Source organism: Rhea pennata, chromosome 1 (genome assembly GCF_028389875.1).
Source record: "Rhea pennata isolate bPtePen1 chromosome 1, bPtePen1.pri, whole genome shotgun sequence".
Taxonomy (NCBI): Eukaryota; Metazoa; Chordata; class Aves; order Rheiformes; family Rheidae; genus Rhea; species Rhea pennata.
In genome coordinates this window covers 1,138,040-1,151,428 of record NC_084663.1, presented here as the reverse complement: position 1 = coordinate 1,151,428, position 13,389 = coordinate 1,138,040, and the positions used below count along the sequence as shown (strand labels likewise).

The following is a 13,389-nucleotide window of genomic DNA, read 5'->3' as shown; positions in this document are numbered from 1 at the left end:
GAGCAACGCGCAGGGAGCACGGCGGAGGCGCCAGGAGAGCGCCGGCCCGCACCAACCACGGCTCGGGGCTGCCGCGAGGACCGGCCCGGCCGCACGCACCGCCGCACCCCGCGGCGCCGGGCGCTGCACCGGGCTCGGCGCCGGCGCCGCTCCAGCCTGGCGGCGGGTTCGGGGCGCGTTTCGGCGCGTTCGCTCCGCGGCGCCGGCGCGCTCCCGGGGCGGCTGCGCTGCCGCAGCCCTCGGCGCGCCGCAGCTTCGGGAGAAGCCCGGGGCAGCGGCCGCCGGAGCGGGCCGGGGGCAGCTCGCGAGCCGGGCGCCGCGGCGGAGCGTCCCCCCGCCGCCGCCCCCCTACCTCTCGCTGCAGCACCAGCTCCTTGGTGAAGTGCGCGGCCTCCTCGCTGAAGGGCTCTCCCTCCTGCACCAGCCCCGGCAGGTTCCTGGCGCCGCGCGGACACTCGATACCTGCGGGGCGAGCAGGGGCACAGTGAGGGCGAGCGGCAAAACCGGCCGGCGTCCCCCCGAACGGCCCCGGCCGCGCGCCCCACGGCTACGCGCGGCGCGGCGGGAGCGTCCCGCGGGCAGCCGCTCCGGGCCCCGCTCGCCGGCCCCCTCCGCACCGCCTCCCGCCGGCGGGCAGAGCCCCGGAGCGCAACAGCGTGCAAGATGCCAGCCACGACGCTCGCAGCTAAAACCGGCATCAATTTGCTTCGTCCTTGGAGAGAATAAATAAATGGTAACAAACAGCAAAGCCAGGAGGGCGGAACCGCCTTCACCTAAGCAGCTGAAAGGATGTTTTCTATTTAATCCTATTTCTATTCTCCCTCAAAACTTATGCTTTTTTATTTATTTATATTTTTTTCCCCCACTAAGCCCGTCGAGGGTTGCGAGGGCGCCGTCCTGCCGGGCCGCTGCACGTGCCGCCGCGGTGCTTCGCAGCGGCTGCCCCGGCCCCGCGCAGCCCCTCCCGCCGGCCTCGCTGCTCCTTGCGCCGGCACCGTACTTGAGGCAGGCTGAGCAAAGTCATTTTTCGAAATGCTGGTTTTGCACATTAGTGAAGTGCTGACTTGTATTCAAATACAGCCTGACACAAGTCACAAGCAAAGAATTAATAACCGTCTAGTAAAAAGGGAATACATCATTCGCGACTATATAGCAAAAACATAAAAATTAGGAATCTGAATAAATGGCTGTTAAGCTCTAATTGCTTAAACACACATACGCTGCCGCACGCCGGCAGCGGCACGCGCTCCAGGCAGGCGGCTCCGGCACAACCTCCCAGCTCGCAGGAAGTGCCAGGTTTTCCCAAGTGCGCTATTCAATTGCAAATCAACGGGGTTTAACCATTCCCGGGCGAGGAGCGAGCGGCAACCTTTCCCGGCAAAAAGTCAGGGAAAAAGCGCAAATGCAGAAGATGAAAAGCAGCGATTTAAATCAAGGTTTCCTGCTCGCTGATTTAGATCACGATTAAAGCTGGTGATTTGAAGCACTCGAAATTAAACCTCTCCGCCGCGGGCAATTAGGGGAGCAGAGGGCGTCAGAGGCCGGGGGGGGGCTGGGGGGGGGCGGCGGCACGGCCGGAGCGGGCGGCCCGCAAGGCGGCCAAAAAATGCAAATCTTTTCATTATTTTTTTTCCCTTTTTCCCATCCTTTTTTGCTCGTGGGTGCCTTCTCCCAGGGCAGAAAAGCGCTCCCGGGGAGCGGGGCCGGGGCTCCGCCGTGGCGAGTGGCAGCCCGAAAGCGGGGTGCAAAAAACGGAGGGTTTCTGGAAAACCTAGCGACGGTCGTGGGCGAGCCGGCGGCGCTCTCCGCTAACGAGCTGGAAAGCGGCAGCCTAGTAACGAAGCGCTCCGGCAGCCGGGAAGGAGCCGGGGGGGCCGGGGGGGCTGGCGCGGACCCAGGCGCTGCAGGGAGCCGCCGCGCTGCAAATCCGCCGGGCGCCGCGCTCCGGGCGCCGGATCCGCGGGGCGCCCGGCCCACACCCCCCACACCTTTATTTATTTTATTTTATTTTTTTCAATCAGCGGGAGGAAAGAGGGTTTGGGCCGGCTGCACGGCTGCTGCGCTGCTCCCGCCGGCGCGGCTGCGGCTGCGGCTGCGGCGCTCCGCAGCGCCCGGCCCTGCAGCCCCGCAGCCCTGCAGCCCCGCAGCCCCGCAGCCCTGCAGCCCACCGCGCGCCCCGGCCGCCCGCCGTGCAAACCGGCCGTGACCCCCTCGGGAAACGGAGGCTGCTCCGGGCACGGGGCGGGGGGCAGAGCGGCGGCCGCCGGGGGGGCCCCGGCCCCGGGGGGCTCCCGCGACAGCGCGCATCAGAGGGAATTTATTTTTTTTTTTCGAGACAGGGATGCGGAGAAGTGGCTGAGGAAGCGCCCAAGCTCTCAAATCAGAGGAGTTAAAAGCACAGCGTCCCGCGGCCCAGCCGACGCTTCCAGGCCCACGCAGCCCGACGGCTGCGCTGCTCGGGAGAGGGCTGCTCCAGCACACATTTGCACATACAGAAACTTCAAATCCTGAACAGACTGTGCAGTAATTCTGGATGCCGCTTTGGATCCTCTCCCTGCCTCTGATGCCTCCCAAAACCGCAAGACTCAAGCTTGCTTTTGGAAAAAAAATAAAACCCTAAAAAGCACAAAACGAGCACGACCAACCCCAGAAATATGCCGTCTGACATGCGGGAGGGAGAGGGGGCCGCTCGGCAGCCACGAACGTCGGAGCAAACCCATCAAAGTTACCCAGCTCTTTAAAAAAATAAATAAACCCGGAGACGTGTCTCTGATGTGCTTCCCGGGAAGCAGCGATGTATTAATCTGTGCGGATGAGGGATGCAGTTTAAAATACTGCAGTGCACGGCTGCCGCCGCTCCTCCCCGGGGTCTCAAAATAACTCCGCTACAAATCACCTCGGCTAGGCGCTCTGCCCGGCGGGCGGGAGCCCAGCGCCCCCGCGCCAGCGGGAAACCAGCCCTCAGCGGTTCCCTCGGCGCGGGGAGACGGCGCAAGCCCTGCGGCATGGCCCCTCCGCCGGCCGGCACCGCCGCGCCGCGGGGACGACGCGGGTGGAGCAGCGGCGCCGGAGCTGGCCGGTCCCGGCCTCTCCCAGCGCTCGGCCCCGGCTCCAGAGCCCTGCGCTGGCCCGAGCCGGCCCGGTGCTTTCCTGTTTGCACCGGGTATTTATAACGCGCTGCCCCTGGGATGCAAGTGCCCCCGCGCCCACCCGGAGCAGCCCCCGTGCCCACCCGGAGAAGCCCCCGCGCCCGTCGGGGTCAGTCCCCACGCCCACCCGGGGCAGCCCCCGTGCCCACCCAGGGCAGCCCCCGCGCCCACCCGGGGCAGCCCCCGTGCTCACCCGGGGCAGCCCCCGCGCCCACCCGGGCCAGCCCCCGCGCCCACCTGGGGAAGCCCCCGTGCTCACCCGGGGCAGCCCCCGCGCCCACCCGGGGCAGCCCCCATGCCCACCCGGGGCAGCCCCCGTGCTCACCCGGGGCAGCCCCCGTGCCCACCCGGGGCAGCCCCCGCGCTCACCCGGGGCAGCCCCCGCGCCCACCCGGGGCAGCCCCCACGCCCACCCGGGGCAGCCCCCGTGCTCACCCGGGGCAGCCCCCGTGCCCACCCGGGGCAGCCCCCGCGCTCACCCGGGGCAGCCCCCGCGCCCACCCGGGGCAGCCCCCACGCCCACCCGGGGCAGCCCCCACGTCCACCCGGGGCAGCCCCCACGTCCACCCGGGGCAGCCCCCGTCTCCACCCAGGGCAGCCCCCGTGCCGACCAGGGTCAGACCCCGCACCCACTGGGAGCAGCCCCCGCGCCCACCCAGGGCAGCCCCTGCGCCCACCCGGGGCAGCCCCTGCGCCCACCCGGGGCAGCCCCTGCGCCCATCGGAGTCAGCCCCCGCACCCACCCGGAGCAGCCCCCGTGCCCACCTGGGGCAGACGGCTGGGCAGCAGCCACGCGGCCGCATCCGCCGCCGCAACGAAGCCGCCTGGGAATTGCGGGCAACACGCTGGAGCGCGGCCGGAGCGTCTCAGACGGGCGCGAAGCCGCAGAGGGACGGGCGGATGCGCCCGGCGCTCCGGGCCCCGCGGCACGCTCCCGCAGCCGGAGCCGGAGCCGGAGCCGGAGGCGCCCCGGCGCTGGCAGGCGCCTGCTCCGGCCCCGCGTCGTGCCGGCAGCTCGGGAGGGGGGAAGCAGGCGGCCGGGGCCACCCGGCTGGCGCCGCGGCCACGGCACCCGCGCCGCCCCGCGCCGCTCCAGCCAGGAGGATCCCGGGCTCCGGGCGCTCCCGCGGCGCTGCACGCGAGCGGGCCGGGCCGGCGGCCCAGAGCGGGTTCCTCCAGCCTGGGACCGCCAGAACCAACGCGCTGCTCGTGCCTCAGCCACCGCGGCACGGAGCGTCTGCAGCGTTCGGGGTCCCCCCGTCCCAGCGCCGAGTGCCGGCAGCTCTCGGGGCCGCCCCACCGCGGCACGGAGCGTCTGCAGCGTTCGGGGTCCCCCCGTCCCAGCGCCGAGCGCTGGCAGCACTCGGGGCCGCCCCACCGCGGCACGGAGTGTCTGCAGCGTTCGGAGTCCCCCCGTCCCAGCGCCGAGCGCCGGCAGCTCTCGGGGCCGCCCCACCGCGGCACGGAGCGTCTGCAGCGTTTGGGGTCCCCCCGTCCCAGCGCCGAGCGCCGGCAGCTCTCGGGGCCACCCCACCGCGGCACGGAGCGTCTGCAGTGTTTGGGGTCCCCCCGTCCCAGCGCCGGGCGCCGGCAGCTCTCGGGGCCGCCCCACCGCGGCACGGAGCGTCTGCAGCGTTCGGGGTCCCCCCGTCCCAGCGCCGAGCGCCGGCAGCTCTCGGGGCCGCCCCACCGCGGCACGGAGCGTCTGCAGCGTTTGGGGTCCCCCCGTCCCAGCGCCGAGCGCCGGCAGCTCTCGGGGCTGCCCCACCGCGGCACGGAGCGTCTGCAGCGTTCGGAGTCCCCCCGTCCCAGCGCCGAGCGCCGGCAGCACTCGGGGCCGCCCCACCGCGGCACGGAGCGTCTGCAGCGTTTGGGGTCCCCCCGTCCCAGCGCCGGGCGCCGGCAGCTCTCGGGGCCGCCCCACCGCGGCACGGAGCATCTGCAGCGTTCGGGGTCCCCCCGTCCCAGCGCCGGGCGCCGGCAGCTCTCGGGGCCGCCCCACCGCGGCACAGAGCGTCTGCAGCGTTTGGGGTCCCCCCGTCCCAGCGCTGAGCGCCGGCAGCTCTCGGGGCCGCCCCACCGCGGCACGGAGCGTCTGCAGCGTTTGGGGTCCCCCCGTCCCAGCGCCGAGCGCCGGCAGCTCTCAGGGCCGCCCCACCGCGGCACAGAGCGTCTGCAGCGTTTGGGGTCCCCCCGTCCCAGCGCCGGGCGCCGGCAGCTCTCGGGGCCGCCCCACTGCGGCACGGAGCGTCTGCAGCGTTCGGGGTCCCCCCGTCCCAGCGCCGGGCGCCGGCAGCTCTCGGGGCCGCCCCACCGCGGCACGGAGCGTCTGCAGCGTTTGGGGTCCCCCCGTCCCAGCGCCGGGCGCTGGCAGCTCTCGGGGCTGCCCCACCGCGGCACGGAGCGTCTGCAGCGTTTGGGGTCCCCCCGTCCCAGCGCCGAGCGCCGGCAGCTCTCGGGGCCGCCCCACCGCGGCACGGAGCGTCTGCAGCGTTCGGGGTCCCCCCGTCCCAGCGCCGGGCGCCGGCAGCTCTCGGGGCTGCCCCACCGCGGCACGGAGCGTCTGCAGCGTTTGGGGTCCCCCCGTCCCAGCGCCGAGCGCCGGCAGCTCTCGGGGCCGCCCCACCGCGGCACGGAGCGTCTGCAGCGTTCGGGGTCCCCCCGTCCCAGCGCCGAGCGCCGGCAGCTCTCGGGGCCGCCCCACCGCGGCACGGAGCGTCTGCAGCGTTTGGGGTCCCCCCGTCCCAGCGCCGGGCGCCGGCAGCTCTCGGGGCCGCCCCACCAGCAACCTCGCCGGGGAAAGGGAGCTCGGGAGTCAGTTAGTGCCTCTGCGTTTGCACGTGTTTACAGCGCTCAAACATATGTATTTTAGCTGGAAAGAGGACCGGAGTCTCCCTGGGCGCGTCCCCGGCGCCGCGGCCCGAGGGGCTCGGGTTGCAAGCACTCGGGTTGCAAGCACGGCAACGCTTCAATCAGCGCGGCAAAGGGAAAGCGCGGCAGGCACGGAGGCAGCGTCGCCGGCGCCCGGGCGCCCGGCGCATTCCCGCTCCGGCGCTCCCCTCGCCGGCACGCGCCGCGTTACCGCAGAGAGATTTCCGCTCCGCTCCCGCCCGCGGAGCTGCCGGGAGGCCGCAGCGGCTTTTCCCACCCCGCGGGAGGGACGCGCCTGGGATGCATCCGCATCGTCGCTGCCTGCGCCGGCGGCACCCGCGCGCGCCGGCGGGAAACGGCCCGCCTGCAACCCCGCTGCGACGGCGGCCAGGCCCGGGGCGCTCCCAGCGCCGCGGGGCTGGGGCCGGCCCCGCGCAGCGCCGTGCGCCCTCCTTGCAAAGGAGGGGCCCCGCAGCCGCCTCGTTAGAAGCACGAGGGCTAACGAGCGGAAGGGCGCGCGGCGGAGCGGACGGGCAAGGGCTGGCCGGGGGCTGCCGACGCGGCGGTGCCGTCCGAAACCGGAGCGAGAGACCAGCCCAATCCAGGCGAGGAACTGAGACGGCAGCAGATGCGCAGGGGCTGCAGCGCGGGGAGGCAGAAGTGGCGCATCATCTTCCAGGCTAATTGACACGTTAGCTACCTTTTTAGTGCCGTAATTAGCGTACCCAGCTTGATTAGAAAGCTGTGGATGGGGAAGGTCTCCCAGGAGAAGAGCGGGAGGAGGGAGCGGAGGAGCCGGATGCTCCCCAGGCGCCAAGGGGATGGCACCGATGCTGGGCGCTGTGGGAGAGCGAGCTCGCGTGCCGGGGCGGGAGACGCCGGGATGAGGCGGGAGATGCCGTGACGGGATGGGAGAGGTGTGCCAGGGTGGGAGATGCTGGGATGGGGTGGGAGATGCTGGGACTGAAACTGGCTGAAAGGCAGGGCTCAGAGGGTCGTCAGCAGTGGCGTGGGGTCTAGCTGGAGGCCTGTGGTCTGTGGGGTCCCCCAGGGCTCAATACTGGGTCCCATCCTGTTCAACTTCTTCATCAAAGACCTGGACGAGGGGACGGAGTGCCTCCTCAGCAAGTTTGCCGATGATCCCAAGCTGGGAGGAGTGGCTGAGACACCTGAGGGCTGTGCTGCCATTCAGAGAGACCTGGACAGGCTGGAGAGCTGGGCAGAGAGGAACCTCCTGAGGTTCAACAAGAGCAGGGGCAGAGTCCTGCACCTAGGGAGGAATAACCCCATGCACCAGTACAGGCTGGGGCTGACCTGCTGGAGAGCAGCTCTGCAGGGAAGGACCTGGCAGTGCTGGTGGATGACAGATAGACCATGAGCCACCAATGTGCCCTTGTGACCAGGAAGGCCAATGGTCTCCTGGGGTGCATGGGAAGAGTGTTGCCAGCAGGTCGAGGGAGGTGATCCTGCCCCTCTCCTCAGCCCTGGGGAAGCCTCATCTCGAGTACTGCCTCCAGTTCTGGGCTCCCCAGTCCAACAGAGACATGGCACTACTGGAGAGAGTCCAGTGTAGGGCTGCGAAGATGATCCAAGGGCTGGAGCACCTGCCCTACGAGGAACGGCTGCGAGAGCTGGGCCTCTTCAGCCTGGGGAAGAGAAGGCTGAGGGGGGATCTTATCGATGTGTACAAGCACCTGAAGGGAGGGTGTCAAGGGGACGGGGACAAACTCTTTCCAGTTGTCCCATGTGACAGGACAAGAGGCAACGGGCAGAAACTGAACCACAGCAAGTTCTGCCTGAAGGTGAGGGGGAATTTCTTCCCTGTGAGAGTGACGGAGCACTGGACCAGGTTGTCCAGGGAGGTTGTGGAGTCTCCTTCTGTGGAGATCTTCAAGGGCCGCCTGGGTGCAACCCTCTCTACCATGCTCTAGGTGACCCTGCTGAGCAGGGAGGCTGGGCTAGATGATCTCCAGAGGTCCCATCCTATCCTGTCCCATCAAAGGATGGTTGAGGTTGGAAGAGATGCGAGACGCCAGGACGGGGCGGGATGGGATGCGAGACGCCAGGATGGGGGCAGGAGATGCATGCTGTGGTGGGAGATGCCAGGACAGGATGGGAGAGGTGTGCCAGGATGGGGGACGCGTGCCAGGACGGGAGACGCCCGGGCTGCAGGGCAGCGCTCGGAAGCCGGCCCCGCTCGGGAGATGCCCCGAGCCGTTGCGAGCCGGCCGGCAGCCCCGGAGCTGCGTCCGCTGCCCGAGCCCAGGGGCAGCCTCTCCAAACAGAAGTATTCAAATACATCCATATTGCTCCTCCTGAGCACGTGGGAGTTTTATCGCTTCTTAAAATTTTAATGCCTCCGTCTCAGGCAAGGGGGAGTCTCATTTCCCTGCCTTTTGCTGCTGACTTTAAGAATGGTTAATTATAAATAAGACGACGTGCCTATTTATACGCACAAGTGCGCAGAGAAGGACAGGTTTAGGCCACGCTTCCCACGCGGCACGAGCCCGCCGCGCGGGGGACGGCGGTCCCGCTCCGGCTCCGAGCCGGGAAAGGCGCGGGGGCTCGGCGCTCCGAGCCGCCCCGGCCGGCTCCGGGCTCCCGAAGCGCTCCGGGGCCTCCGAAGGGCCGCAAGAAGGAGAGGCAGCGGGTCCGAGGGGCCGCGGTGCCCGGGCTGCTGCTCCTGCGGGGGTGCAGGCTGCTCCCATTCAGGCGCCCACTTGCTCCTGCGTGGGTGCAGGCTGCTCCCATGCAGGTGCCCACTTGCTCCTGCGTGGGTGCAGGCTGCTCCCATGCAGGCACCCACTTGCTCCCATGCAGGCACCCACTTGCTCCTGCATGGGTGCAGGCTGCTCCCATGCAGGCACCCACTTGCTCCTGCGTGGGTGCAGGCTGCTCCCATGCAGGTGCCCACTTGCTCCCGCATGGGTGCCCGCTTGCTCCCATGCAGGCACCCACTTGCTCCTGCGTGGGTGCAGGCTGCTCCCATGCAGGCACCCACTTGCTCCCATGCAGGCACCCACTTGCTCCTGCGTGGGTGCAGCTTGCTCCCACGCAGGTGCCCGCTTGCTCCTGTGTGGGTGCCCACTGCTCCCATGCAGGTGCCCGCTTGCTCCCGCGTGGGTGCCCGCTGCTCCCACGCAGGTGTCCACCGCCCCCGCATGCCAGAAGCGGGACGGACTACGGCTCCCGCTGAGATCTCCCGCCCCCCCGGCTGCTCCAGGCAAACACGGCTCTGGCGGCGGCTGCAAGAGCTGCCGCCTGCAGCAGCCTCGGCGTCCTGTCCCCACACGTCTATTTATACCCTGATTGAATTCCTCGTAACCACGTTGTGAGCGATCAGCGTTCGGGGTCATCCTCTACGCGCGGTTATTGCCATAGAAACAGGGACGGAGGCGCCGTGCCGTGCCGTGCCGCGCCGCACCGCGCCGCGCCGCGCGCTCCCGGCGGGCAGGCGAGCCCGGCCCGGCCCGGCCCGGCCCGGGTGCCGCCCTACCTGCGAGCAGGAAGGTGATCAGGCAGGTCTCCTTGGGCAGGAAGAGCTTGAGGCGGGAGCCGCTGAAGACGTACTCCACCACGGCCTCGGAGCGGCCGGCCCGCTGCAGGAACGGCAGGAACTGCTTCGCCTTCTGCGTGTCCTGGCACGGGGGAGAGACGGCGTCAGCGCCCGCGCCGGCTCCCGCCCGGCCCGCGGCATGGCCCGACCCGCGCTCCCGGCACGCGGCACGTCTCCTGGCACGTCCCGAGCTGAGATCCTGGTGCACGGGGCGTCCCGAGCCGAGATCACTGTGCACGGGACGTCCCGACCCACGCTCCCGGCACGCGGCACGTCTCCTGGCACATCCCGAGCTGAGATCCTGGTGCACGGGGCGTCCCGAGCCGAGATCACTGTGCACGGGACGTCCCGACCCACGCTCCCGGCACGCGGCACGTCTCCTGGCACGTCCCGAGCCGAGATCCCAGTGCACGGGGCGTCCCGAGCCGAGATAACGGTGCACGGGACGTCCCGACCCACGCTCCCGGCACGCGGCACGTCTCCTGGCACGTCCCGAGCCGAGATCCTGGTGCACGGGGCGTCCCGAGCCGAGATCACGGTGCACGGGACATCCCGACCCACGCTCCCGGCACGCGGCACGTCTCCTGGCACGTCCTGAGCCGAGATCCCGGTGCACGGGGCGTCCCGAGCCGAGATAACGGTGCACGGGACGTCCCGACCCACGCTCCCGGCACGCGGCACGTCTCCTGGCACGTCCCGAGCCGAGATCCCAGTGCACGGGGCGTCCCGAGCCGAGATCACGGTGCACGGGACATCCCGACCCACGCTCCCGGCACGCGGCACGTCTCCTGGCACGTCCTGAGCCGAGATCCCAGTGCACGGGGCGTCCCGAGCCGAGATCACGGTGCACGGGACGTCCCGACCCACGCTCCCGGCACGCGGCACGTCTCCTGGCACGTCCCGAGCCGAGATCCCAGTGCACGGGGCGTCCCGAGCCGAGATCACGGTGCACGGGACGTCCCGACCCACGCTCCCGGCACGCGGCACGTCTCCTGGCACGTCCCGAGCCGAGATCCCAGTGCACGGGGCGTCCCGAGCCGAGATCACGGTGCACGGGACGTCCCGACCCACGCTCCCGGCACGCGGCACGTCTCCTGGCACGTCCCGAGCTGAGATCCCAGTGCATGGGGCGTCCCGAGCCGAGATCACGGTGCACGGGACGTCCCGACCCACGCTCCCGGCACGCGGCACGTCTCCTGGCACGTCCCGAGCCGAGATCCCAGTGCACGGGGCGTCCCGAGCCGAGATCCCAGTGCACGGGGCATCCCGAGCCGAGATCACGGTGCACGGGACATCCCGACCCACGCTCCCGGCACGCAGCACGTCTCCTGGCACGTCCCGAGCTGAGATCCCAGTGCATGGGGCGTCCCGAGCCAAGATCACGGTGCACGGGGCATCCCAAGCCGAGATCACGGTGCACGGGACATCCCGACCCGCGCTCCCGGCACGCGGCATGGCCCAACCCACGCTCCCGGCACGCGGCACGTTTCCTGGCACGTCCCGAGCCGAGATCACGGTGCACGGGACATCCTGAGCTGCACTCCCGGCACGCGGCACATCTCCTGGCACGTCCCGAGCCGAGATCCTGGTGCACGGGACATCCCGAGCCACGCTCCTGGCGTGTCCCGAGTCACACTCCTGGTGCACGGGATGTCCCGAGCCGCACTCCAGGCATGCAGGACATCCCGAGCCGTGCTCCCAGCACGTCTCGAACCACGCTCCCAGTGCACGGCTCGTCCTGAGCCACGCAAGCCATCCCGACCCACGCTCCCGGCACGCGGGATGTCCCGAGCGATGCTCCCGGCACGCGGGGCGTCCGAGCCGCGCTCCCGGCGCGGCACCGGCTCGCGCAGCTAACCCCAAGCTCCTTGCAAGGGGCGAGCCGCGAGTGGCCCTTCTGCCGGCTCGGGCTAAACCCGGCGGGCAGAGCGGGCGCTAGCGGGCGGGAAGCGGTGCCGTGCGGGGCAGGGGCTGCGCCCCGCGGGAGGGACGGCCGCGTCCCCCCGCCTGGGCTCCCCGCTGCGTTTTGCACGGCGGCGAAGCCGAACCCCGCGCGCTTCCCCTCCCCGCAGCCTCCGGCTCTGCAATGGCCCCCGAGGGAGTCGCTGGGGCCGCGGCCTCGGCCCACGCCTGCAAGCCGCCCCGTCGGAAGCGAGGGGCTCAGCGTCGCACGCGCCGGATTTATTTACCCAGGGAAGGGGAAAAAAAAAGATTTTTTTTTCTTTTTAAAAAAAAGGAAAGAAAAAGAAAAGGCAGCTCCTAAAATAAACCGCAGCCAGGTGGCTTTTTATTTTACTGTGTCCTTAATTTAGCAAAATGAGCTGCAAGGGGGAGGGAGGGAGCTCGCTGCAGCCAAGCGCTTCGCCTCCTCGGCTAACAGCCCGGACGCGGTGTGCCGGGGCGAGCGGAGCGCCGGAGCGGGGCTGCAGCCGCCTGGCCCGGCCCGGCCCGCGGCACGGCGCGGCCGCAGCCCCGGAGCGGCTCGTGGGAGCAGAGGCGGCGCGGGGAGACCTCCCCACTGCCCAAACCGCCCCGGGCCGGGCGGCAGCAGCCCTCGTTGCTGTTGTTTTAACGCTCCCAGTGCTTAATTACGAGGGAAAAATCATGCATAAATAGAGCGGGGGGAAAATATATATATATATATGATCGTAGCTCCACTTTTATGTGCAGCTCCGGCGATTATGCAAAGTTATTCAAGGACTTTCCGCAAGGACAGGAGCTCCCCAGCGGCCGGGCTCGCGCAAGCGCCTTCGCCCCGCGCCCGGCGCGCCTCCGTCCCAGCCCGTCCCGACTTCGGCGGCGCGTGCTGGAGCGGAGGCGGCGGCCGCGGGCCGGGGGGGGACGAGCGGAGTGGCCCGCGCCGCGGGACGGCGAGCTCGGGAGGAGCCGAGCCGCGGGCCAGCAGCTCCGCGAGCCGGGAGCGGGCCCGAAGCCGCGCGCCGGCGGCTCAGCCGAGGGCTCGGCGGCGGGGAAACCGCGTGCAGTATTTACAGCCGCCGTGGCGAGGGTGCACGGCGGAGGCGCGCGCGCTCACGGCCGCCCCGGCGCGGCTCGGGAGCTGCACGCGGGCGAGGAGGAGAAGGAGGAGGAGGAGGAGGAGGAGGAGGAGCGGGAGGGCTTCGGTGACCTAAATCGGAGCGCGGAGCCGGCAGTTTCTCGCGAGCGGACGCGAGCGCCAGGGGAACCGCGGAGCGGAGCCGACGGGGCTCCTCCTTCGCGCGCGCCCCCGGCGCCCGCCGGCGCCGGCCTCCCTCCCTGGCCGCAGCCCGGCGCGCGGCTCCCGCGGCGCCGCGTCCTGCCGGCGGCGAGCCGCGAGCCGCGACGCGCCGGGGCGTTCGGCGCCCGCACAGCCGCTCGCACTCAGCCAACCACCGCCGCGGCCAGCTTAGAGAAAGCCGCGGTACGTCGCCCTGCGCGCGGCCCTCCTCACCCAGCGCGAACTGCTCCGCTCGCTTGCGCTGTTAATTAGAGTGTGTTCCTAACGATCCTGCTGGCAGCCCGGCCCCAGGCAGGGCCGCGCACCTCGGGGTCCCTGCAGGGACCCGCTGTGTGCTCGTGCGCGTGCCCGTGCCGCGTGCCTGTGCCGCACACCCATGCCGCGTGCCCGCCGCGTGCCCGTGCCGCACGCCCATGCTGCGTGCCTGTGCCGCACGCCCGTGCCGCATGCCCGTGCCGCACGCCCATGCCGCGTGCCTGTGCCGCACGCCCATGCCGCGTGCCTGTGCCGCACGCCCATGCCGCGTGCCTGTGCCGCACACCCATGCCGCGTGCCCGCCGCGTGCCCGTGCCGCACGCCCATGCTGCGTGCCTGTG

General features: G+C 70.5%; 1 protein-coding gene across 1 annotated transcript in view; it reads right to left on the bottom strand.

Annotated features, from left to right (window-relative positions):
• Positions 1-13,389, bottom strand: part of SND1 (staphylococcal nuclease and tudor domain containing 1) — a 105,038-nt gene that overhangs the window by 41,502 nt on the left and 50,147 nt on the right. The window contains exons 15-16 of the mRNA XM_062579497.1: positions 9,517-9,658; positions 353-462 (exon numbers count right to left, since the gene is read on the bottom strand). Of these exons, the coding sequence (XP_062435481.1) occupies positions 353-462; positions 9,517-9,658 (252 nt within the window). The remainder of the gene's footprint in view (positions 1-352; positions 463-9,516; positions 9,659-13,389) is intronic.